General features: G+C 41.3%; 7 protein-coding genes across 8 annotated transcripts; 4 read left to right on the top strand and 3 right to left on the bottom strand.

The window, feature by feature from the left end:
* Positions 1 to 579: 579 nt before the first annotated feature.
* On the top strand, positions 580 to 2,532 carry CLS (cardiolipin synthase). Its single transcript, XM_036818703.3, has 5 exons — positions 580 to 740; positions 857 to 1,409; positions 1,809 to 2,024; positions 2,085 to 2,220; positions 2,284 to 2,532. The coding sequence occupies exons 2-5, from the start codon at positions 909 to 911 to the stop codon at positions 2,397 to 2,399; spliced, it is 969 nt and encodes a 322-aa protein (XP_036674598.3). The 5' UTR covers positions 580 to 740; positions 857 to 908; the 3' UTR covers positions 2,400 to 2,532.
* Positions 2,533 to 3,382: 850 nt separating this feature from the next.
* On the top strand, positions 3,383 to 3,887 carry RpL27 (ribosomal protein L27). Its single transcript, XM_017085992.4, has one exon. It carries the CDS (start codon positions 3,397 to 3,399, stop codon positions 3,802 to 3,804), a length of 408 nt encoding a protein of 135 aa, XP_016941481.1. The 5' UTR covers positions 3,383 to 3,396; the 3' UTR covers positions 3,805 to 3,887.
* A 263-nt stretch (positions 3,888 to 4,150) lies between these two features.
* Positions 4,151 to 7,099, bottom strand: Idh3g (Isocitrate dehydrogenase (NAD(+)) 3 non-catalytic subunit gamma). 2 transcript variants are annotated; one of them, XM_036818377.3, is made up of 7 exons: positions 6,920 to 7,099; positions 6,740 to 6,817; positions 5,890 to 6,669; positions 5,643 to 5,829; positions 5,504 to 5,579; positions 4,533 to 4,860; positions 4,151 to 4,445 (listed from the first exon to the last, which is right to left on the bottom strand). In XM_036818377.3, exons 1-6 carry the CDS (start codon positions 6,974 to 6,976, stop codon positions 4,830 to 4,832), a joined length of 1,209 nt encoding a protein of 402 aa, XP_036674272.1. In that variant the 5' UTR covers positions 6,977 to 7,099; the 3' UTR covers positions 4,151 to 4,445; positions 4,533 to 4,829. The 2 variants fall into 2 exon arrangements, with proteins under 2 accessions (XP_036674272.1, XP_036674273.1); XM_036818378.3 differs by lacking the exon at positions 4,533 to 4,860.
* A 222-nt stretch (positions 7,100 to 7,321) lies between these two features.
* Positions 7,322 to 8,651, top strand: LOC108019978 (S-adenosylmethionine mitochondrial carrier protein homolog). The gene is made up of 4 exons (XM_017088062.4): positions 7,322 to 7,536; positions 7,592 to 7,858; positions 7,922 to 8,337; positions 8,423 to 8,651. Exons 1-4 carry the CDS (start codon positions 7,441 to 7,443, stop codon positions 8,535 to 8,537), a joined length of 894 nt encoding a protein of 297 aa, XP_016943551.1. The 5' UTR covers positions 7,322 to 7,440; the 3' UTR covers positions 8,538 to 8,651.
* Positions 8,374 to 9,230, bottom strand: LOC108019979 (uncharacterized). The gene is made up of 3 exons (XM_017088064.4): positions 9,009 to 9,230; positions 8,744 to 8,929; positions 8,374 to 8,689 (listed from the first exon to the last, which is right to left on the bottom strand). Exons 1-3 carry the CDS (start codon positions 9,135 to 9,137, stop codon positions 8,663 to 8,665), a joined length of 342 nt encoding a protein of 113 aa, XP_016943553.4. The 5' UTR covers positions 9,138 to 9,230; the 3' UTR covers positions 8,374 to 8,662.
* Positions 9,231 to 9,349: 119 nt separating this feature from the next.
* On the top strand, positions 9,350 to 10,871 carry LOC108019980 (zinc finger protein 73). Its single transcript, XM_036818615.3, has 2 exons — positions 9,350 to 10,394; positions 10,457 to 10,871. Exons 1-2 carry the CDS (start codon positions 9,352 to 9,354, stop codon positions 10,626 to 10,628), a joined length of 1,215 nt encoding a protein of 404 aa, XP_036674510.3. The 5' UTR covers positions 9,350 to 9,351; the 3' UTR covers positions 10,629 to 10,871.
* Positions 10,872 to 10,908: 37 nt separating this feature from the next.
* Positions 10,909 to 23,444, bottom strand: Lgr3 (Leucine-rich repeat-containing G protein-coupled receptor 3). Its single transcript, XM_036818433.3, has 10 exons — positions 22,898 to 23,444; positions 20,281 to 20,562; positions 19,846 to 20,026; positions 19,273 to 19,557; positions 18,352 to 18,423; positions 17,020 to 17,091; positions 12,468 to 12,539; positions 11,843 to 12,286; positions 11,506 to 11,780; positions 10,909 to 11,447 (listed from the first exon to the last, which is right to left on the bottom strand). The coding sequence occupies exons 1-10, from the start codon at positions 22,983 to 22,985 to the stop codon at positions 10,909 to 10,911; spliced, it is 2,310 nt and encodes a 769-aa protein (XP_036674328.3). The 5' UTR covers positions 22,986 to 23,444.
* Between the last annotated feature and the right edge of the window lie 769 nt (positions 23,445 to 24,213).

Genomic DNA, 24,213 nt, shown 5'->3' on the forward strand with positions numbered 1-24,213 from the left:
TGAGGTGTTGAGGTGTTGTAAAGTGTACTTTTTGATGACGTTACACATACGATTGTTTACAAGACATTAGTATTTGAAATTGTAGTGCAATAAATTCTGAATATTAATTTCTTAACTTTTTTCTGAACTTGTTTAAATAGACATAAAAAGATTCCGCGTGGAATATTTATTTTAAATAGTTTAACGAAAAACCTTTTTTATAAATCATGGTTGCCGCAGTTTATTCCTGAGTATCCACATTGAAATTAGTAATTTTTAGATCGCTGATCTTTTTTTGTATGGATGAGAGTCATTCATGTTGTAGCCTGAATAGGAACCTTATTAGCCTCCAAAATGATTGGGAGTATTATCAAAAACGTGTGCATTACAATAAAACTGGGTGAATATAAATGGTGAAGTCAGATTTTATATCGAAACTGACCAGATAATTTATAATTAATCATTATATAAACAGCTGAATAAATGAAAATTGCAAATAAATTAAATTGAGCAATTCAAAAAAGCGTTACACGCGCATTATTTAGTGCATTCTGGCAGTCACGTGGAGTAATCGGCGCCTTATCGATTGTGTCATCGCCGTATCGATAGTGTTATCGGAGCCGACTTGTGTAATAAAAACAAGACAAAATTGTGTTAAAATTTCCGTAAATGCCGTGGACTGATTAATTAGTAATTGAATATTGAACCAGATTTTGTACTGCACCCAGGGGCAACTGGTGAAAAAGGATCCCCGACAAATGGTGGGTTGTTTGACCGGTGATAACGACGTCCAAAAGTCGGCGGCCGATCTATTTGGAGTCAAGGTTACGGATCTCAATAAATTGGAGCTGATTGTGGTGTTTATTTGTGATTGCAGAGCCCGAAAAAGAGTCTGAACTTGAGACTGGGATCGGACGTCTATTAACCCCATGCTACCCGCCATAATTTTCCGGCAGGTGCAGCGGCCACTGCATCATGGAGCCGCCACTTTGGAGCACGTCCTGGGCGTCGGCGGTAGTAGCTTCGTGAACTGCCTAAATCGCTATGCCGCCGCCACGGGATTCATCCGGATCTCGTTCCTGGACATAAAACGGCGGCGGAACTATGAGTTGGCCCGCCTCCGGCTTTATGCCGATGCCAAGAAGCAGTCGCTCCATCTGCGCACCCTGCAGGGACGCCACCTTCTGCAGGGCGTCATCGAGAGGAAGAACTTCCTGGTTGATGACATCCGGGAGGCGAGGCACAAGGTCCAGGAGCGAGTGCGCGAGAAGATCGACGAGATCCGCGAGGAGCGGGAGAATATCATGACCATACCCAACATGTTGACCATCAGTCGTGCCGTCCTCTCCCCCTACATAGGATATGTGATCGTCCAAGGGGATTTCACTCTGGGAATGAGTCTTCTAGCCTTCGCTGGGGTCACGGATCTGGTGAGTTTCTTGGGGTCGGATTTATTTAGGTACTTTTGTATAATATTGTATAACAACTATGTCAAAACCATCGAAATTTCTTGAAAGGGAATAGTAAACACAAGACAAAACAGGTTGCGGCGTACATTTTGGCATCATTTATTGATTTGTGTTCTGCCCGCCTGTGTTTATTTCAACAATCAAATACATATAATACAATTTAAATAGAAACAATGCACTATACTCAGTTCCAAAAATAGTTTGCTTATCCTAACAAAATAGCCACATATACTTACTGCCTCTCTGCTAGCAAATATGTTCTGAAATGATTCAAATATTTCCTGAAACGGCTCAAACGTGCAGATGATTCTAAAGAAAAGTGTTTTTACATATATTAAAATCTGTTTTCTTTCCCCCTAGTTGGATGGCCAGATCGCCCGTCGTTGGCCCTCGCAGGCGAGCAAGTTCGGCTCTTTCCTAGACCCCATGGCCGATAAGTTGCTGATGGGCTCGCTGGTCATCGCTCTGTGCTACACAGATTTGCTGCCCATGTGGCTCGCCGGAATCGTGGTCTTCCGGGATGTGTTCCTCCTGGGAGCTGGATTTGTTATTCGCTACATAAGTCTGCCACCGCCGGTAAGTTAAAGATTCCTTTTAATTTTTAGTCACTCATTAACATTTTTAAATCTTCCTTAGAAAACCTTTTCGCGCTATTTCGATGCCACTCGTGTTACTGCTCAGCTGGAGCCCACGCTCCTCAGCAAAATCAACACGGGCGTGCAGTTGGCCACCATTGGCCTCAGTTTGGGGGCTCCAATTTGGAACTATTTGGGTAAGATATAACACTCATTCATAAACAAGATAGAGTAATCCAATCTTTTCCTCCCTGCCACAGATCATCCCGCCTTGCAGGGTCTTTGGTATCTAACTGGCCTAACTACGGCTGCCACTGCCGTCAGCTATGTACTGAATCGGCGTAATACATTTAAGATAATCCAGAAAAAGACGTAGGACCGGGCATTTCCGATATACATATATCCGAAAACTACAAGGAGTAGTTACTCTCCTTAAGCAATGACTAGTATGTATTGTGTTTTCTAAATGATTACCATCTAAAATTAAATAAATCTATTTTGTTAACAAATCTGAGGGTTTTAACTCAGGAACTTTAAAAATGTTGGGTGATAACCGTTGATGGTTTTTCAAAAATGTCCACAACATATCGATTGTTGGTGTGTGTACTTGCTAAGCGGGTGTGACCACACTTTTCATTCTAAATATAACCTGCAATGCGCAAAGTGTGACCGCATCTTCGCGTTGTTATCGAAAAAAACGAGTATTTCCCAGCTCTAAAATCTCCCCTTCTTTTCTTTTCGCCCGTTTCCGGTGAGTGGTGTGCTCCGCGTGTTAATTTAGTTAAATTTTAGCCAAAATATATTTTTCTGTGAATTGTTAGGACTGTGAGTGGTGTAAATTATGGAAACCACGCCCTCTCAAAGTGGATTTTAATTTAAAATGCAGAAAACGTTCTGTTTCCGACCCTATAAAGTAGATTCAAAGATTCGCCGATGGCAATGCCCATCTGTGCCCATGAAAAATCCCAACAATTTATGCATGTAACACTCCGCATGGTCTGTTTGACCACATCTTTAGACTTCATAGGGACGGATAAATTCAGTGTTTTTAAAGATAATAATATACATAATAGGAAATCAGCACCCCAAAGCATCCGGCTTACTAGCTGAAAACGTGTTTGTTGGAGACATATTTTGGTTTCATGCTGCTGTATTATAGATTCCTCCAAAGATCTCAACTTACCATAGGAATAATTTAACTTCAAGGCACCTGTCTTCCCAAATCAACGGATATTACTATATATTTTGGCGGGACTTAGATATAAATTGTAACTACTGATTTGTTGATAAACTTACTAACAATTTGTTATTTTCCATCCCATTTCATGCACTCTTCAAACAAAAACAACGGATTTACAGAGCAAGCCGCCAAGATGAGGAAAATCATGAAGCAGGGCAAGATCGTAATCGTCCTTAGCGGACGTTACGCCGGTCGCAAGGCCATCATCGTCAAGACCTCCGACGATGGCACCCCTGAGAAGCCCTTCGGCCACGCTCTCGTCGCCGGCATCGACCGCTACCCGCGCAAGGTGACCAAGAAGATGGGCAAGAACAAGCTGAAGAAGAAGTCTAAGGTCAAGCCCTTCTTGAAGAGCCTGAACTACAACCATCTGATGCCCACCCGCTACACCGCGCACGACATCAGTTTCGAGAAGCTGTCGCCCAAGGACCTGAAGGATCCCGTCAAGCGCAAGACGCACCGCTTCCAGACCCGCGTCAAGTTCGAGTCCGTCTACAAGGAGGGCAAGAACAAGTGGTTCTTCCAGAAGCTGCGTTTCTAAGCTATCCATTTGCTACCCGTGGTTACTGGATTGTCGCTCTTTTTAAGGTTTAATAAACAAAGAAGTAATTCTGATAAAACTGACCGAAGTGAAAAACTGTGCCTTCATTCTGTGCGTTGAAGTGGGGCATGTGCCTATGGAACTATGTATATACCCATGTGATAAAGTTGGAAAAGCATGAAAACTGATGTTCCTATCTCAATCCAAGTTATCAAAAGGTTGATCCTCTGAAATTTAGATATTTTTCAAAACTCCCAATTGGTATTACTTGTTTATCAATAATGCAAATTCTAGTATCCCACTAAATGCCCATTATTTTTCCCGCCCAATCGAAAACATTAGTAAATACAGTGTCTTTTTTTTCTAATAAATATTCGAACAGAATAATACATTTTGTTTGAATCAACTTCTCAATATTACAATTCTTTTGGAAAATTTAAAATTACAATTTATATCGCTTTGACTATTTTTGGAAACTTGCTTGGCTTTTTAAGAGCGCAATGTGTGTTATTCTTGTTGTACATTAAACTGTTGCCTTAGGGTATTTTGGATAGAAAGTTAAAAAAAGAAAATGTATCTCTTAGTAGGGAATAAAAAAAGAACCAGAGTGAAGAAACATTGGATAGGACCGGCAAGAAAATCTGTGAAATATAAGAAAATACTTTATTAGTTTCCATTTAAAGGGCTCAAGATTTATAAAACTGAATTATACTTGGAGTTTGTATTACCTGAATTATCACACTTGGACATCGAATGAACACACAATGGACATTTAGCCGGGGTAACATATCATATTTGTTTGGGTTAAGCAGCGGAACAATTCGACCTCGATTTGATTATAGCGATTCTTTTTTTCTGGGCATCACATTTGGCTGAATGCATTGGCTTGGGGAACAAGGCTTCTCGAATTGGCTTAGTTTGTGGGTTAATATAATTTTGATTGGTTTGGTATTAGACTTGGTTCGATTTGGTTTGTTTTGCTGAGTTTGTTAGCAGTTGGTTGAGTTTCGGTAGTGCAAGAGAGCCTAAACTTGGCTAAAATAGTTTCCATGTGGCCTGCGGAGCGGTAAAGCGTTTTGGGTTTTCGGGGAGAGGAGAGAAAACAGAATAATTTTGTTGATTAGAGCTGGACAAGGACATTTTGGTTACACGTTCAAAACGAAAACTACATACTTGTGTACTGAATGTGTGTGTGGTGGTGTGATCTACTGGAGGACTACTTAAAATAAATATACAACAGAAATTTTTCAACAAAGCAATTGCTAAATAGGACGCCAATTTTGTAGACAGAGAGACCGAAAAATATTCCATAAACAATTTAAAGTCACTTGGTCACAAGTTATTTGCCATTGCTTACAGTAAAATAACCCAATATAGTTGTAAAGAAACCAAAAAGTTAGTTGTTAAGTGTAGTCTGTGGGTGTGCTGGTTGGTTAGAGACACAGTTAGGCCTTTTTTGGCAATAACACTTACAGTTCTGCTAAAGTAATCAGTAAGTAATTAAAATAATACAATAACAGAGCATGAAATCATAATACAAGGTTCTCTTAGGCAGAACCCATCGCAACAGTAAACAGTAGAAGGGGGACAAGCGATAGATGTTTGTTTGTTTAAAAACTAAATAGAAAATACAACACTCGGTTGTGACAGCGCGATAAAAGAACATATAAGCTACTCTAAATGCAGACGATTATTTTACCAATTCACGCGCTTGGCACTCAAGATCTTGAGTATGTTTTCAACCACATCGGTACTGGAGTGGGTGCCGCCAACATCTGCAAGATACGGAGATGATGTAAATGATTCTGTTGGGTAAGAACGCTACGGGGGATGATTACCTGGCGTGCGAATGGCATCGTTGACAATGGTCTGGTAGACGGCCTCCTGGATGACATTAGCGTGCTCCTTGTGGCCCAGATGGTTCAGCATGTCGACACTGGCATTGATCATGGCCACCGGGTTGGCAATGTTCTTGCCGGCAATGGCGGTTCCTGTGTTACGGGTGCCCGGCTCGAAGATGGCGTACTGAAAATGGTATAGTGAACATGAAGGGTGATACGTTTGGTGTAAGGGAGAGGTACTCACATGATCACCGTAGTTCCTGCCGGAAATGAGACCAGCTCCTCCCATCAGGCCGCAGAGGACGTTGGACACAATGGTGCCGTACAGATTGGTCATGTTCATGACATCGAACTGGTGCGGGTTGGACACAGACTGCATGCAGGTGTTGTCGATAATCATGTTGTTGTGCTCCAGCTCAGGATAGTCCTTGTGCACACGATTGGCTACCTCCAGGAAGAGACCATCGGAAAGCTTCATGATGTTGGCCTTGTGGATGGTGGTCACCTTCTTGCGATTGTTTTGGCGGGCATACTCGAAGGCATAACGAGCCACACGTTCCGCGTTGTCGACGGTCACCACCTTCATGCTCTCCACAATTCCGGGCACAGACTCGTGCTCCAACATGGCGTACTCGCCATCGGTGTTCTGGCGGATGAGCACCACGTCGATGTCGTGATGGCGGGCCGGGATGCCGGGATACGACTTGCAGTGCACCACATTCACGTACAGATCCAGCTCATTGCGGATGGCCACGTTGCGCGAGACTTCGGACAAGGTCTGCGACTTGGTCTCAATGTTGCCCTTGAGCGCCACTCCGTTCCTCTTGATCGAGGTGATGGCGTAGTCCAGATCGTCGTTGCCCTCGGTGGAGGGGTCGATGTCGATCACCTCGAAATCAATGGGGGCACCGCAGTACCGGAAGATCTCGCGCACATAGCCCATCAGCTCCGGACCGATGCCGCCGCCGGGCAGCATGGTGACTGCATGACGACCTCCGTACTGTGCCGAGGGGATGTCGGTGCCCTGTCCACGAAGATATATAAGGATGCTATAACCTCACTTGGGGGGCAGTAGTTCCAGTGGCCAGACTCACCGTGACTTTCTTCTGCAGCGCCGATTTGGTGTGGGCCACATCCTCGGACTTCTCCTTGGTTACCAGCAGCGGGTAGCCCTGCAATGGGAATAGTTAAAGACAATCTGTAGAATCTGCCCGCCGCGTAATTTCTTATGTAATTTCTATTTGTTGGCCAATTTCCCGGCCGAGAAAACGTACGCGGGTGAGGAACGGCGTCTGCGTCTGCAGCAGTCTCTGGGACAAGCGAAGGGCCATGATTCGATCCTGGGTTTATTTGTTTCTAATGCTGCTGCCGAGCTTTTAATATCGGTTAAATCACGGCCAATTTTATTCCACTTGGCCAAATAGGTGCTGCTGTTCCTCTTCTTCTTCCCAAGAACGACGGCTATCTAGGGTTGTCAAGTACACATAAAAGGTATTAAGTTATTTAAACCATTTAAAAAATTTAATATTTATATAAAAATGTATAAAAATTTTATATTTTTTAAAGAAAAATATGTTATAATATATATTTTTTCTAGGGTTAAAATATGGCTGAAGTTTGAACACCTTGACAACTCCACAGCAATCAGCTGTGGTGCACAGCGTTGCCGGACCATTAAAAACCAGCTGACTGTTACGTTAACAACCACATTTTATATTTTTGTTTATTAAATTAGTTTAAACAAATACTCTTGCGGCATGACATAAACTGGGTGTCTAAACCAAACTACTAGGACATGGCAGCGGAGCTAGGTCTGGATTCGGCCGCAGGGTCATTGGAAATCGGCATGCAGGAGCCGGTTAACAAATTGAAATTTCTACATGCCCTTGTGGTGAGTACCTACAATATTTACATGAGAATCAAGATCTTAAACTTGGGTCTTACAGGCTGGAGGCGTGGCTGGCATGGTAGTGGACATTGCCCTCTTTCCCATAGACACAGTCAAGACCCGCCTGCAGAGCGAGCTGGGCTTTTGGCGGGCAGGAGGCTTTAGGGGCATCTACAAAGGACTGGCTCCTGCGGCTGCAGGAAGTGCTCCCACGGCGGCCCTGTTCTTCTGCACCTACGAGTGCGGGAAGCAGTTCCTCAGCTCACTTACCCAAACCAAAGATTCGCCCTATGTTCACATGGCAGCGGCTTCAGCAGCAGAAGTGGTGGGATTTACCTAGATACTCCTTACTCTGTTTATAGAGCTAACAAATTTCCATATCCCTTAGTTGGCTTGCCTGATCCGCGTTCCCGTGGAGATTGCCAAGCAGCGCTCCCAAACATTGCTGGGCAACAAACAGTCTGGCCTCCAAATCCTGCTAAGGGCCTATCGCACCGAGGGTTTGCAACGCGGTCTCTATCGGGGATTCGGTTCCACCATTATGCGGGAGATCCCCTTCAGTCTGATCCAGTTTCCCCTTTGGGAGTACTTTAAGCTGCAATGGACTCCCCTAACCGGCTACGAATCCACTCCCCTGTCGGTGGCCCTTTGTGGAGCCGTCGCTGGTGGCATTTCCGCGGGTTTAACCACACCACTCGATGTGGTCAAGACCCGAATCATGCTGGCCGAAAGGGAGAGTCTTAACCGACGTCGCAGTGCCCGGAGCATTTTGCATGGCATTTATCTGGAGAGAGGCTTTGGCGGGTAAATATTTACCTTATAAACTTGGCTAGCAATAGGTTAATAGTTATGTTTACATTTATTTATGTATGTTTATGTGTTTTTTCAGTCTGTTTGCTGGCTTCGTGCCGCGAGTGATGTGGATCACGCTGGGCGGTGCATTCTTCTTTGGTTTCTACGACCTGACAACGCGAATACTGGGGGCAACCAGTACGGATCATTAAAATTAGGGCTATTTTCGTTGTACTTGTAGTAGAGGCACGTAGTTTGCAGTAGTAACTTAGTCGAGGACAACCACCGTTTGGATACAACGTGGACAATAAAGTGTTTGGAAGTAATTTAAGATTGTCTAGGCAATGGAAGCGTTACTTGGTTCCTGTGAATAAGATAAGCTATAGGAGGAATAGGTCATTATATAGGCTTCACTTACATCCTGAATGTGCAGGCGTCCGGAGAGCAGGCTGGCTGTAATCTGGTGATCCCCCAGTTCATCTCCGCAGGCCATGGGCACATCGGAATCCTCCTCATCCACGTTGATGTAGCCACTTCGCGGGGCCTTCCTGCGTCTTAGACAATCCAAGGAAACCCGGCAGCGACTACGAGACATGACGTACACCTTTGGAGACCCAAATGCATAAATTAAACAAATGTAAATTCACTTGAGCAAACAGACTGCGATAAGGAATGTAACGCACCAAGGCTGCCAGAACAAAAATGCCAACGAGCACCGCAAAGGGCAGCCAAATGTACTGGGCATCGTCGGGATGCAGGATATCCGTTTCAGTACTTTTCACGGTCGTCTCCGGCTCAAAATGTTGCTCCATTTTCGGGGGATTTACAAAAAAATCACAACAACAGCGGAGCAAAAAAGTTCTTAAAAATTTAAGCGCTCCCTGGCGTTGCCAGCCTGTCACCGAACAGGTGGCAACTCTGCGGCAGCTATGTTTAGTTTTTCTTTGCATTTAGTGTTTTGAGCGGGGATTTTCAATTCCTAACCGGATAGTACTAGTAATTTAAGGAAAATAACGCCATCTTATAATGATCAACATTCCACAGATGGATCCGCAAAAGATAAAAGTGGGAAAAACGCTTACCTTCACCATACGAAAGAGAGCGACCGAAGTTCGGGGTCATCTTGTGTCCCAAGAAGTGTCATTTTCAGGAGGTGCTTCGTTTTTGGAGCTCATCAACTGCTGCCGACTATGTCTGGAGGAGCCCCATCCCAACCAGATGCTAGACATGTCCAGCATCTATGACCAGGAGGCGGAACTCAGTTACTACGACTGCTACGAGATTTGCACCAAGGAAGATCTCCGCCAGACTCCCAGCCATGAGCCCAGAACCTTGTGCAAACGATGTGCCGTGGAACTGCATTGGGCCTACGATTTCCACAAGAAAGTGTCCATTGCCAACCAGCAGCTGAGGGAGATCTTTGAATCCACAAAAAGTTGCGAGCAGGAGGTACCAGAGGAAGAGGATGAGGAGGATATGAGCAAGGAGTTCCCTCTGGAGGAGATTGAAGAGAAGCAGGGTGACCAGGATGACCCTGAATCTTCCAATGCCCTTGCCACTTTAGAGGGCATCGTACCCCGTCATCGCCACTCAGGCGAATTTACCTGCAAATACTGCCACAAGGTTTTCAAGAACCATTCCCGCATGTCCAAACACCAGTTGATTCACCTGGGCACTCGCCCACACTTTGAGTGCAGCCAGTGCGACAAGGTCTACCTCACCAAACAGGCACTCAAAGTCCACGTGGACTCCAAGCATAGGCAAGCTGGAGTCCGCTGCGACACCTGTGGCAAGGTGTTCGCCATTGCCAAGGCCCTGGAAATTCATAAACGCTTTCACAACAAAGATTTTCCTTATGCCTGTGATCTCTGCGATCGTCGATTCGCCCAGCGTTCCCATCTAACTGTCCACCAGCAGGTGAAGCACACGGGATCTCGCTTTATTTGCGAGTTTCCCGACTGCCAGAAGTCCTTCACGTCGTCTTCATCGCTTAGGAATCACGAGTGCACCCATACGGCCATGCCATTTGAGTGCTCCCACTGCCAGCAGAGCTTTCCAGCACGTAACAAGTTAGTATCCCTCCTGAAATCATAATAAAATGTGCAATTAATAATATCTAATTCTATTTCAGATTGAAAGCGCACCTTGAACGTAAGCATAATATGGTAGTGGAATTGGAGGACCTGGAGGAGATGCGCAAATTTCACATGGTGCGCTCCAAGTTGGTAATGGCGAAAGTTTATACAGGTCATGAGCAATTAGACAACAGTGGCAAAAAGAAAACCGATGGAGCTTCTAATTAAAAAGAATTTGAAGCATCTAGCCAAGTATGCTTGATATCTCCCTAGTTTCTGTTCACACATGTCTAATGGAATCGATTATCTATTTTTAGTCCCATTATGAAATCTCCAAGATTGCCTTACAAATATCACATTCAATTTATTTCACACTTTCCTTTGGTTATCTTACACAAATAGGGATAGATTTTCACATACACATATAAATAGATATTCGATATCATAGACAAAATAAATGCTGCTAAATCTGATGGTATACAAGTTCGATCTCCGCCACAATAATCCTTCAGTTTGACAGCGTAAGGGCTAAAGGCATGGCTTTGGCCAGTGCTGTGGAGTCATCCGGATGTTGAGAGGATCCCGTAGCCGTGCCCGTCGTGGTGGTGGCCACATTTCCATTTCCCGCCTCCGCTCGCTTTCTAGAGGTTATCTTTTTCCAACCCCGCAAGAAGATTTGATTTCGATACTTTGGCGTGGTGAAGGTGTACAAAAGTGGATTAACCGCCGAGTTCAGTGGTAAGACGAAGACCACCAGCCAGGCGTATATGTCATCGGAAATGTTGTAGTTGAAGAAGACCCAGATCTTCATAACGATGATGGGCACCCAACACAGGAAGTCAGTCAGCACGATGAAGAAGAACCTCACTGCAAATTCGCAATCCAAGAGAGTCAGCGGAGTGGCACTCCGCGTGCGCCAAATCGAGATTAGGAGGGCCGTGTAGAGCATCGCAATCATGACCAGCAGCAGGAGGTTGACGCCCAGGAACACAAACGCCGAGTAGAGCCAGCCCATGGGAAAGGCCTCGTGGATGTGTAGTGGGAAACCTGTAATAATAAATTTCATTACTTATCTAGATTCATTTTCTCATGGAAATTTGTATACAGGTGCCGGAATAGGATCCGTAGTATGGCAGGGTGCTCGTCCGCCACAGAAGTACTGGTACTACAGCTAAGCCCACGCCCGTAATCCAAATGCAGATCAGCGAGAGCCACATCACTCGACTTCCGATGCTGCGATGACCACGGAAGGGATCAGCGATCAGCAGAAAACGCTCCAGCGACATGAAGGCCAGGATTAGCATCGATACCTCCGAAGAGCTTACGGCCAGGGTTCCAATCACTGTGCACTGCCATGAGCTTATCCAATCCAGCACAACCCTAGAAGATTATAGGATATTAACTCACTGTACAGTATATCTAAAGAATCGGATAAAACTTACTTGTAATATTCGTTCCGGTAGCGGTAGTCCTGCACTCCAATAGTGACTAAATAGAACCCCATCAGCATATCAGCCAAGGCCAGATTTCGGATCACCATCGTCACAGCCACATTCTCATCCCGGTAGATAAAGCGTCCCCAAAGGACCAAAACATTTCCGGCTATCGTAAGGGTGGCCATCACCCAAGCGGAGTAGCGCAGTACGGGTTTGCTCAGCAGATCCTGAAAGGAGCTGACTCCATCAGTGGACGGCTTGCACATCCTCACCCGCGGCGTCATGGAGCAGTAAAAGAACCGATCGTAGATGATGTATTTGAGATTCCGCATCGCATTGATGGCCGTAAAGTCGATGTGATCATAACGAATGCCCGTGAGATTGAGGAACGATATGTTCAGAGGCTCCATTAAACTGCGACTGATGTGGATAGGCATTTGGGCCAGAGAACTGGTGAGTGTTCCAAATAATCATACAAATAAAACCATATTTTTAAGGCACTTACAACTCTTACAAAGTGAAAAATAAAATTTTTTATTAACGAAAAAAATAGGTTTTTTGATTTTTTTAAGAACTAACTCATTGTAAATTTAAAAACCCCAACAAAATATATTTTTCCGAGTATACTCACAGTGCCTCCAGTCGAGTGTTGTGCAGAAATGTTTCGCCAGATAACTCCTTAATGGGATTACCGACAAGGCGGCTGTAAAACGAAATGCACGTCTAAGAATTATTCGTAGATATAAGGTTACCCATACGCCGCGTGTGCCGCGCATAATGGCCCCGCGCTTTCAACTGATAAAGCCAGCACACATTGTCGCCTTTAAAAGTTCTTAAAAAACAATTTTCTCCTTGGTGCGACTTTAAGCCAAAGCCACAACAAGTTGGCCGGGGCTTTTGAAAGTCACATAATAAAATCCCGCTGGGCAGCATAATAACAAAAATTCTTATTTAATAGCTGGCTGAGTATAAATCAGAGCGCAAACATTGTCTATCAATGTGTGGAATAGATGCAACTGGCCGGAGCTTAATGTGCTGGCAGGAAAGGGCGCATCATTCATGGCAGACAGGATGTGGCACAGTGGTTTCAAAACCACTCCAAAATGTTATTATATATGTGCAACTGATTTTGAAAGTCAATGCACCAAGAAAAAAGAGATTTCAGGTTTAAGTCCCAGTTTTATATTACATTATAAAGATTTGAATCCGGAAAAAATATGTCTACCTATATCTATCTATGAAGTGTGTTGTTAGAGGGCTTTTAACTTTAAATTGAATTTTAAATTCATAAAAAATATATATTTAAGGGTAGTCCTTTAATTTGTTGTTCAAAGGCTTTTAAGTTCTTTAGGAACATACTACCTCTGCAAGTTCTATTCTGAAACCCAAATTACTATTTATTTATAGTAAATTTAACTATAAATTTTGTTTTGTTTAAATTTATTTACTATCTTTAACCTTAGCAAGGAACTACCAATTTATTGACCTATTTTGGCGACACTTTTCCTCCGTGTGGAGAAAGTTATTCTGCTTTATTATTATGTTTATCGCGTAGGGTGATAATAACTTCAATATTTCCCCTGGCTCGGGACAGGGGAGCTTCGGTTCCACCGTGTCACGTCCATGGGAATTGCAGCATCTGATGTGAGATCTAGGGAACTGAATCTGATGGAGATGGTGCTGTAGATGTGGCTGTGGATACTGACTTTGAGCTCTTCGCCGAAGCTCCATTGCTTGCACTTGTCTGGTCAATCAATGCCCGAGCACCAACTGTTAACAGTTTGTTTTTATGGATTGTCGCCCAAAGACAATGGCCACACCACCCACACCACCCACGCCCACCAGGAGCTACCACAGATTGCTGGTAATTGCTTGCTGGCTATAAAGTTGCAGCGCAATATCTCGTGGTCGAGGCGAGGAAAATCTTAAACTAAATATTTAACTTGGCCACAAATTGAGCCGTTGGAAAAATGGCTACTGCGGCCAACAGATTTTTATTATGTAAATTTCAAATTAATTATTGAAGAACAGGCCTCTCGGATCTGCTGCCATCATGATTTTGCCAGCGGTTCCATGAGCTCCAAAAATCCGCACTTAATAACTTCATAAATATCCGGCCAAACCAGACGAGGACGAAAACACACGAGCACAATTAACATATTTCTTGTGGAGGGCAAGGCAACAAGTTGCAGTCCCTCAGTGGTGGGCCTCCCAATAAGCCCCGGTTAATGCCCATTGTTCATGGACGAGCACATCCTCCAGTGGCCACATACTACACGTGGCTCATTCCGGGGGCGGGTGACAGAAAAGTGGACATCGCAAATGCGTCAGTATCCAAAGGACTGAGTAAACGATGAAGGGCTGGAATGGCGGTCATTGCGCATTTAAGAAAATGACAAATAAATGCCTCTAGTTGTGTTTGTGCGCTACGTGCAAGGAGCGAAAAATCATGGCGGAGAAATATCACAGATTTGGGTGAGTGGATCGAACCGATTGTTAAATACACTTCCTGGGAAGTCCGTGTATCTATAAAACATTAACATTTTTGTGGGTCAAGAAAGATTGTTAAAAGGTCTACATTTTTTAAGAAGAATTCTTAATTGTCTAACAGAATTTCCCAATGATCAATGATAACTATCTCTAGAGATCATAAATCTTAAATTTAACATAGCATTGAGCAAATGAATTTATCCCTCCAAACAATTTAAATTTATGTGATAGGTAACAAACTAGAGCATTAACATGACTTAGATAAATCACACCTTACTTGTTAGAATGTTATTAGATTAACAAATTAAGCAATATTTAAAGAAGATATTTTAAATATTTCATGTGATATGTGACAGTTCTGACAGCTTATTAATAATTATTGTCAGTCCCAACATTCCCTTGATAATTTTTCCCTTTGCCAACTGATTCAAAGTACCCATTTCACTGCGAGTGCACATTAACCAAATGAAGCCATTTGAGCTTCCCTTGCAAATGACACGTTTCAGTTGTGGATTCTTTTGGGGCAATGTGCTCTGCGTAGGTACTGCGGAATTTGTTGCACCGATGCGGAGGCGGGGCTTTATTGACCATAATTAACGTCACGGCCATGTCCAGCGAACAATGCAGAACTTGAAGGTCTTTAAAGCGAATGGAAAGCATCCAAAAAAATCCAAAATCTCCGTAATGACCTGTCAGTGGCTCAGTGGCTTGACAGCAGGAATCAAATTAGTGCAACGATTTCTGAAATATTTTCGCTTTCGTTTGTTTTATGGCCACGTCGTCTCCACCCCCGAAAACCCCTGGGGGATACGTTACCAAAGACAAAACAAATCAGCAGAAATTGCTGGAGGAAGACAGGATACATGAGCAGCATTTAGATGCGTATCTGATAGATACAAATACACGGACACAGATACGCTGGCCAAAGGAATCTCTGTGCAGTTTATTTTTATCTGAGCACACAAGAAAATAGTGAATTACTAGTAAATATCATTAAATACAAAATGAAATCTAAGATAAATTATTAAAGGGTTCTTCATCCTCAGAAAAAACAGTGCAGAATAGTATGCTACATTTTGTGAATATTACAAAATTTACGAAGGTCTAATATACAAATTTTGATAGTTATTTAAGAAAAATATTTTAAAATAAATAAAACATACTATAAGAAGCCAGAACATTTGTCTTAAAATATAGTATTTCTATGTTTCTGACAAAGTAAGATCTTTTGAAACTTGTTAAGACTTTTGATAGGAATAATTAAAAACTCAATCGATTGCCACTTAGATTTATATTTTCTTTCCGTGTGGCCATAAAAGTCTTACACTTGCCATACAAGCTCCATGGAATGCTGAGAAATTCCTAGCACGCCAACAAAGGGCGAATTATTTGCATGGATCTGGGTTCGGAAGTGGGTGGTGTTACCAAGATGGGTGGTTTATGGTAAGATGGCAAGAGGTGTCATCAACAGGCGTAAAGGATTCGCAGATCAAAAGGGGGAGTGGCAACATCTAATGAAGCAATGACGATTGGGGAATACCGCCCGAGTCGATTTCAATAAACTCCTTCATTATTGGCCCACAACTTGGCTCGCAGTTGGTCTCAGTTACTGGCCAAGGCTTTGGCGAAATTGTTTTCACATAAAATACAAATTTATTTGCATTTTTATTTGGCCATAATAATGTTTGTTTATTTGTTGCTCTGGCTGCGGTGGCCAAAAGTCAAAGTCCCACAAGATACAGAAATGTTTGTATTAAACCCAATCTGGTCAGAAGAAAAAATGGGAGTGTGGTGTGTTCGTTATCATCTCGATATGCTGATGTATGTGTATATGGATGGGTTTGGTAAATTTATTAAGGCCACAGCTTGATGCTAGACGATGGATTCTGAGTTTCCCTGGACATTTATTGAATATGCCATTGATATATGGTTATGAAAGCCACACAGCTTTTGGTATATTTTCTTTTTACAAGCCCTGCTTAAAGACATCATTGGTTTTCCCTATCAAATATTGAGCATACGCCATGTTGTCTGAGGCTCATCAAATTCCTTCCTCAAAGCGCTAAACAATTTGTTTTCCCTTTTACGACTACCGTTTATAGATTCGCCCTCTTATTTTAGAGTTGGCCATAACTTGCATAATAATAAACTATGACTATAAAGGTTAGATTAGTTGGCCCATGGGGGTAAACTTTTTTATAGCGCGGGCGTGGTCAAGTTCATAAAAAAATATTTCTAACATTGCAATTGTAGGGAATTCAAGCATCCCCCAGAAATTTCTTTCCCTTGTTATTATTTATCTGTCTGTGGGCGCAAAACTTTTCGACTTTAGGTTTTCATAAACAGAGAGATTCCCATTTCGTATACGTAATTGCGCATTAATGAACTGAAATTAATATCATAGAATATGATTTTGAATCACAAAGCGAATGTCCAGAGAGGGGGCGGGATTTTTGGGGTTTGGCCGTTTGAAATCCTTTGCCAAATTAGGATTTACTTTGGGGACATTCCTGCGGCTTTGTGCGCAGTCCTGATTCTTTGACCAGAACTCGAGTTCATTTACTTGTGTTTCGCAGCATTATTTGTATTATTATGCTAATTAGCTCTCTGTCGCCATAATTCATGCTTAGTGTCGGTGTTAAACTTTCAGAAATCCAGAATGGAATTCACTCCCTACCCTTTCGTATACTCACATATCTCGCATATTGGTTAGATTCGCAAAGGCTCGTCCATGGATGTGGGTGATGAGGTTGTGCTGGAGATCGCTGTGGAGAGACAGGAGAATTGGTTAAAAATAAAAATCATAGAAAGTATTTTGTAGTCGGGGGTCATACATTTCACTTTTAAATACAATATTAGGTGTCTAAAAGTATGCAATAATAAATTTAAAAATCAGAAGTTTAATGAACTCATTCAGAGAGACGATTGTCCTTTACTCACTGCATACTTTTAGACACTTAAAATTTATTTAAACAATACTAGTGAACACATCACTTATTTTCTTATTTCTCCTTATATCACTTTCAATACATTTATACTTTCTATCTTAACTTCAACTTCCCATATGCTTCAGATTACCAAATAAATTGACGACACATATGATGCGATGATGGGCACAAAAATTGCTACACAATTTATACCATCCAAATCGCATCGCTGCCATTCGTTTCCAATGTCTGTAAAGGTTAACACATTTATTTACGTTGGGCAATTTGGGTAACTGATTTATTTTCAGTTAGCAGCTAGGCGTCGGGCACCCAGACGACCCATTGACTTATATTGTCAGCTATTGATGCATAAATTAATGATTATGTATGCTCCGCCAGTCGGGGATTTTGAAGGATAAAAAGAAGAGAGCCCACGACATGTGAGGCGACCTCTGATAAATGCTTCCAAGTTGTTTAGGTGACTGCCGTACGAAGTTTAAGGATTATCAAGGTATACCCTTTCAAAAAATAACCCAAAAATAATCCTTTTTGTGTAAGACTTTAAAATGTATAAATATATAATCTGTAAGTCCAAATAAAATGTTTTTAAATTCAGAAATCTTCTGCCAAGGGTAAACCCATCTTCGGTTAATAGATTCGATTTTTCCGCCTTGTTATTCCACGTCACTCTTCGTCTAAATATATGTTTAGCATATGTTATTTGCGTAAACAATAAAAGTGCCAATTTATGGTTATTGGCGCATAAATTCACTTGTTCTTGGTTTGACGGTGAAAAGGTGTCGAAGTATCGGGTATCCAGCTCAGTGTCATGTCAACAGTGCGTATACGCAATGCCCCGTCTTCCTTTTTCACTGCCTCAGCAACAAAGTAACCCACATAAATCTCTCAAAATAAACAAGTTAAAAAAACCAGTGAAAACGAAAGCAAAATGCAACGAAGAGTAAAAATTACGCATACGCCCCATAAAATCTAAGTACAACATATTTCAATAGACTTTTCGACACTTGCTGGCATCTTCTTTTCTTTTCTTTTTTTTTTTTGGTGGGGGAAAGGGGAAAAGTTGATTGTTTTACTTACAGCAAATGTAAATTATCCAATTGGGAAAAAGTTTGCTCGCCAATGTATTCGATACGATTGAAATCCAAATAACTGTAAAAGTAAAGAGATATTTATGCAGGCATCAAACAATCTGGCTAAGCTGTAGGCCTAGTTTTGTGTATATATATTTTTGGGTTAGTGCTCTAAGACTGCCTTAAGTCTTTTGTGTGTGCTTGTGTGGACGAGTGAGGAATGTTCCTTGGCCGGATGTAAGATAATCACAGTTGATGCTGTGCTGGGCAACTAGACTTTAAGGTTTAACTGGAAGTTTAAGGCAAGAACCTTTGAGATATTAAAATAAAAACTGAAGAAATTTGGAGAAACCTGTTTAACAAATACAAGAAATCACATTAAATTGATTTTCTAAATTTTAGAACATTCTGTTTAAAACAAAGCTTGTAATACAGGGAAAATACATTTAAAGATACATTCTCTAATAACTTTGAGGACATTAAACCAGTTAAAGTATAATAATATCATTCTTTTAAAGTTAATTTAAAGATTTTTAAGGTACAACAGGTGAGCAGTTAAAAAGCGTTTAATGATCCATCAAAAAAATTTCATGTTGCAACTTCACACAAGTCGCCACTAAAGGACATCAAACAGATACTTTGGGCACTAAGTGAGTGCCACCACGTTGACAACATTGTGTCAGTCCTTAAAGGGAATCACCCAACAGTTGCCGGTTTGTGGAAAACCAGCTAACCAGCAATCCTGGAGGACAGACACCCAATACCCGGGTAACCCAATGAGCAGGGTGCACCATCACCACCATTTTAAAGAGCATTTTACGCTTGAATACATCAGCGGAGCTGGATGTCCAGAGTACGACCCGATTTCTTCTCAGTTTTTAATCTAGCAAATAGAAGAGTAGCAGCGCAACCAATTCGATTTACTCACACTTCGTAGAGCGACGGGATTTTCGGCAGCTGCACATTTCGCAGGGTGAGGCGATTCCTGCTCAGGACCAGCCACTCCAATCGGCGGAAGAGCCGGAGCTGCTCCATGGGCAGGTGGTGCAGCTGGTTGTTCACCAGGAACAGCCACTGGAGGCTGTCCAAGCCCTTGAGGGCGTCGTGGGGCAGGTGGCTGATGTTGTTGTGGCTCAGCTCCAGGCGCTCCAGGTGGAATAAGCCACTGAAGCTGCCCAGCGGGACACGTGATATGTTGTTGTATTTCAGAGTCCTGCGGAAGGAGGATAAGTCCAGGTGAGTTGCAGTATAAGTTGCCAATTGTTTCTACCCAATTTAACTGATTTATGGACTTGCATAATTTTTTTTAGTAAGCGCAAAAATGAAAATATTGCAGATAACGCTTTTAAAAACCAAAGATACGTTTTATGTCAGTTATAAAATCTATAGCTTATTAAGAGCTTAAATATAATAAAATGTAGATTTAAGCTCACAAACTAACTAAAAAAATATATAAAAAAAAAAATTTTAATATAATTAATAAACATATTTCTTTCCTTACAGCTTTTGCAGACGCGTCAAATTGGCGAAGACATTGTCTTTCAGGGTCACATTGTTGCGGATGATGATCAGATTGGTGACCTCCGAACTGATCCTTGGAAACCGACGCAACTTTGCAAAGCGACCGCAATATATAATTGTTCTCTGGCCGCACTGACAGGTTTTTGGATATGTGACGATATCTAAAAATAATTTAATATAACCCGTAAAAATACATTTATTAATTTAATGCTGTGATGAAAAGCATAGAAATTCTTTTAAGTATACTTCTAAGTAATTAAAACATATTAAATGTAGCTGTATCTGAAAAGGAATATATTTTGTTAGTAATTCAAATAATCATAACTAATTAAACATTCTAGATATTTGCTCTCATGCTTCCTTTAGGATTATATATCTCTTAAAAACAAATATTTTTGAGTAGTTATTGACTTACCACAAGTCATGTTTAAAGTTAGGCTCTGATTCCTTGGCACCGCCGGCGGTGACAAATCCACCCCGCTCGAGTTCGAAGCGGAGGAGCTTAGACGCTGTTGCTTCCTTTCAATCGCATTACGCACAATCTTGTCGGCAATCTCCTTGCTTCCGTAGAGGAGTCCGCACTCCACCGGATTTTCATCGCTGCTGTCGGCGCAATCGTGGCGATTGTCGCACATCTGGCGCCTTGGAACGCACAGCGTGCCGTTGTCGCAGGCGAAGCTGCCCGTGGGGCAGGGTCCTGAGAAGGGGGAAAACACCACAAACAGATCCCAAATTAATTATCACCCAAGGACATCAGAGCATACTTCACTCGCTTTGGATTTTGTTCAGCTATTTTAGCACAGCTTTCTACGCATCAGTTATCATTTATGAATTATCTTTATTGATAGGGGGATCTTTAGAAAAACTTTTCAAGAGAATTTTTTAAGAACGTTTAAATTATGTTTTTGTTTGAAAATAGTTCAGTTGAAACCTCTAAAAATCAAACAAATCAAAATCTTTTATGCCAATCTAATACCTACGTACATCTATATTTCTATATTTATGTTTTATACATTTTATATCTAATTCATTTTTAAGACATTTACAACAAGTTTATAAGTGTAGGCTTATCACATGGCCCATCCTGCGTATGAGTAATTATTCTAATCGCTGTCAGGCAAACTTTAAACTCAAGATGTCAACTTAATTTGTGGGCCTATATATATACCCTCTATCAAAAAAGTATTTCAGTTTATTGTTAGCCTTTTTTGTCTTGAAGGCAATTAAACTTAATGTGCAAAAAAGTTTTGCCTGACTTTACTTTTTGTTTTGGGCTGCTTGCTTTGTTAACAATATGTTTTTTTAAGCATTGAAATCAAGTACATGAATCGAAATGATGGCTTGAAAGAAATCGGAGCTAATTTAACTTGAAAAGTTGAACTGAGTTTTAACAATTGATGGCAGAAATAACTTTCATTTCTTACTCTTAGATTTAATTTATCCTGAGAATTTTTTTTGCCTGAATGCCTACAACTTTTTTGGTAATTGTCGTAAAACGAAATGACCTTTTGTTTTGCATTTTATCATTTTTATGATTTGTTTGGGTGCCACGACTGGAGACTCTCTGCAGAATTTGGACCATAGTTCGTTAGACAAATGAGGGAATAAAAGCGAAAGTTGAGCACCTTGAGGAGCTTTTAATCCAATTGCAAGGATTGCGTCAGAGACATATTTTTTTGGGGTGGTTGACTAATTTATCTCGTAAAAAGATTTCTCTTGACCCGCTTGGCAAAGCATTTAGCAAATATAGATATTAAATTATAAGTGCTTAAATGTACATCGTTTAATTAACCATGTTTTTAATATCCTTAAAGTGAAAGTGAAAAATGTAAGTGAACATGTGTGTGAAATCCTTGATTTAAATTCCCTCTTAACATGGATATGCACTTTCTTTGGTTAAATACCCAACTGCATAGATTTATTTCTTCCTTTATTTCCTAAAGGAATAAATATGTAACTTCATTAGGAAGGACTCGTACTCGTGCACACACAAAAGCATAGTGCATTAGGCGGAGACTTTCAATTTCATTGTGTCCATGACAAGGACACATGTTAGCACACATCCTGGCTCCCTGTTTTCCCGTCTTTAAATCTATTTTACTCCAGCTGATTTAAACCTAAGCCGGACAAATGCTCTCTGGCAGATAAATAATTTCTCCTGATGCATGTACTTGGAATCCGAGGCGACAAAAGGGCATAAATCAAACATGTTTTGCCTATATCTGCTGGTATGGCAAATCAATACGCAAATTGGCATAAAAAATATAATATTGAGGCAGCAAAAAGCAGCGCGAATTTCTCGATATTGATACTCGTAAAACAAGATAAAAGCCTCGAACGAGGAACCAAAACATTGAAGAGCAAAAGCCCAGATATATATATTTATACATTTTCTTGTCCATGGATGTGCGAAAATTGTTTTGTGCTCAAGACAAAGTTTGCGCCGTACTCGTATTTATTTTTTTATGGTCAGCCGTTTGTTGTTTTTCCCAACCGTTTTTTGTTGCTGCCTTATTTTTTATCGTATTATACAACAAATTACTTTCAAATACTTTTGAGTATAAAATTTATGGCCATTTTGCAGCTTGGAGTTTGATTTTGGTTTTTGTTTGGGCGAAGGAAGGTTTTCAAGCAGTTGGGCTTTTCAATTGAAGGATGTGAAAAGGATATACTCATTACCACTATTATCGTGGACTTACTATTTTCAATTGGTTCTTAAGAAGTTTAGATATTTATAGGAACAGGCTAGAAAGCAGGTTCTATTATAAAACCTCATTGAAAACTACATAAAAATGGTAAAAAATGTATTAATATCCATTAGAAATACATTATAAATATCAAAACAATAATTTCGATGGGCTAAGAACTAGAGGTTAGAAAGATGGATATGATTAGGGACAAAAAAGTTATAAACATGTTTATTATTATTTTTCTTGAAAGTTGAAATTCAAACTAACGATTTGTGGGACACCTTTATAACAAGAAGTTTGGAATAGGTTCCCCAATAATAGTTTCGCCTGGGTATTACTCACCCAGACTCAAGTAAAATATTCCGGCGGCGAGCAGAAGGACGATGGTCATCAGGCAGACGCCTACGGCGATGCTCCTCCCGTAGACCATGGCGATTTATCGGTTTGGTCCTGTTTTCCACGCTCGCTTATCTAATTACTTGGCCAGCGTGGCTGCACTGGCTCCTTGACCGAGTTCATCATTAGGAGCACTCAATTCCCACTCCGGGCACGCCCCCACTCGCAGCAACAACCGATGCGGTGCTGACTCATTGAGTTTTTATATTATTATTTCTTATATCGTTCCCTCTTTTTTTTTTGTTAATTTCTTGTCACTTCATTTGGCTAATGTTCACAGCTCGTCGAGAAGAGTTTTAAGTGCCAGGATTACACAGCAGATGGAGCGAAAGGAGGACTCTGGTGTTGGTAGGGGGGTTCAAAATTAATATTTTGGATGGCAAGTGCTTTCCACTTGGTGGGGTTTCGATTTCAGCGCTGGATAAAATTGATTTGATGTCCATAAAAAATATGCATAAAGTGCTATTTTGGCAGACGACGAGCTTGAGTTTCACAGAAAGATTAAAGTTATGGACAGTTTTTGAAGGGGAATTGGTATTTTTGAGGTTTTAATCAATCAAAAGTAGGAACATAAGTAGAACAAAAGGTTACGATTTTTGTAAGTAATATTAAAATATGTCTTAAATTACAATACTGATCTAAAACCGTTCCACTTTAATATAACATATTTTGGTTAGTTCTCATTTCTTCCAGAAAAAGTCATAAACCTTTATATATTTCCCCCGCTGAGTCTAACAAATCGAGATGAATAATTTCAGTTGCGAGTCCGAGAGAGAATAATTTGGCTCCATTCATGTGGTTATATTTTTAAGTAGCCACTTTTATTTCCTGATTTATGCAGGACATTAAGCCCACAACTCAAGGATATAAATATATACAACAAAATGGAAGTGCAATATGTGACTGGCAATATTTGGGGGCCCTTTTTCTGCGACATTTCATCTCAGGCTGATTAAATTTCGCTTAATTGAATCCGGGGGCGGGGTTGCGCCTCCCCAGGGGGCTCAAGGTCAGCCGGAGACAAATCATAATTTCCGCAAAAGGTCACATTGTCTCTGCGATGCATGATCCCTAAACCGAAACTGGGACTCTCATTATCGCAATCATCGCAATTGAACAGCATTTGGTGTGGAAGAGGGCCATAAAAACGGAGCGGTTTCGTTCCTTTTTGCTGCCGGGCCACTTAATGCTCCCTCGACCACTTTGTAGATTGTGTCAATGCGATAGGATGCCCCCAAAACAGACCATTCAAATGTGTGTTC

This window comes from Drosophila suzukii, chromosome 3 (genome assembly GCF_043229965.1).
Source record: "Drosophila suzukii chromosome 3, CBGP_Dsuzu_IsoJpt1.0, whole genome shotgun sequence".
NCBI lineage: Eukaryota > Metazoa > Arthropoda > Insecta > Diptera > Drosophilidae > Drosophila > Drosophila suzukii.

Coding starts and splice junctions, on each gene's coding strand:
- CLS (XM_036818703.3), top strand. CDS start 909: ATGCTACCCGCCATAATTTTCCGGCAGGTGCAGCGGCCACTGCATCAT. Junction 1,410..1,808: donor TCGCTGGGGTCACGGATCTG/GTGAGTTTCTTG, acceptor CTTTCCCCCTAG/TTGGATGGCCAGATCGCCCG. Junction 2,221..2,283: donor TCCAATTTGGAACTATTTGG/GTAAGATATAAC, acceptor TCCCTGCCACAG/ATCATCCCGCCTTGCAGGGT.
- LOC108019980 (XM_036818615.3), top strand. CDS start 9,352: ATGATCAACATTCCACAGATGGATCCGCAAAAGATAAAAGTGGGAAAA. Junction 10,395..10,456: donor AGCTTTCCAGCACGTAACAA/GTTAGTATCCCT, acceptor ATTCTATTTCAG/ATTGAAAGCGCACCTTGAAC.
- RpL27 (XM_017085992.4), top strand. CDS start 3,397: ATGAGGAAAATCATGAAGCAGGGCAAGATCGTAATCGTCCTTAGCGGA.
- LOC108019979 (XM_017088064.4), bottom strand. CDS start 9,137: ATGGAGCAACATTTTGAGCCGGAGACGACCGTGAAAAGTACTGAAACG. Junction 8,930..9,008: donor TTTTTGTTCTGGCAGCCTTG/GTGCGTTACATT, acceptor GGGTCTCCAAAG/GTGTACGTCATGTCTCGTAG. Junction 8,690..8,743: donor GACGCCTGCACATTCAGGAT/GTAAGTGAAGCC, acceptor TCTTATTCACAG/GAACCAAGTAACGCTTCCAT.
- Lgr3 (XM_036818433.3), bottom strand. CDS start 22,985: ATGGTCTACGGGAGGAGCATCGCCGTAGGCGTCTGCCTGATGACCATC. Junction 19,558..19,845: donor TTGACGCGTCTGCAAAAGCT/GTAAGGAAAGAA, acceptor CTCCTTCCGCAG/GACTCTGAAATACAACAACA. Junction 11,781..11,842: donor TACCGGAACGAATATTACAA/GTAAGTTTTATC, acceptor ATAATCTTCTAG/GGTTGTGCTGGATTGGATAA.
- LOC108019978 (XM_017088062.4), top strand. CDS start 7,441: ATGGCAGCGGAGCTAGGTCTGGATTCGGCCGCAGGGTCATTGGAAATC. Junction 7,859..7,921: donor CGGCTTCAGCAGCAGAAGTG/GTGGGATTTACC, acceptor CATATCCCTTAG/TTGGCTTGCCTGATCCGCGT. Junction 8,338..8,422: donor CTGGAGAGAGGCTTTGGCGG/GTAAATATTTAC, acceptor GTGTTTTTTCAG/TCTGTTTGCTGGCTTCGTGC.
- Idh3g (XM_036818377.3), bottom strand. CDS start 6,976: ATGGCCCTTCGCTTGTCCCAGAGACTGCTGCAGACGCAGACGCCGTTC. Junction 6,818..6,919: donor AGACGCCGTTCCTCACCCGC/GTACGTTTTCTC, acceptor TTCCCATTGCAG/GGCTACCCGCTGCTGGTAAC. Junction 5,830..5,889: donor GCAGGAACTACGGTGATCAT/GTGAGTACCTCT, acceptor TACCATTTTCAG/TACGCCATCTTCGAGCCGGG.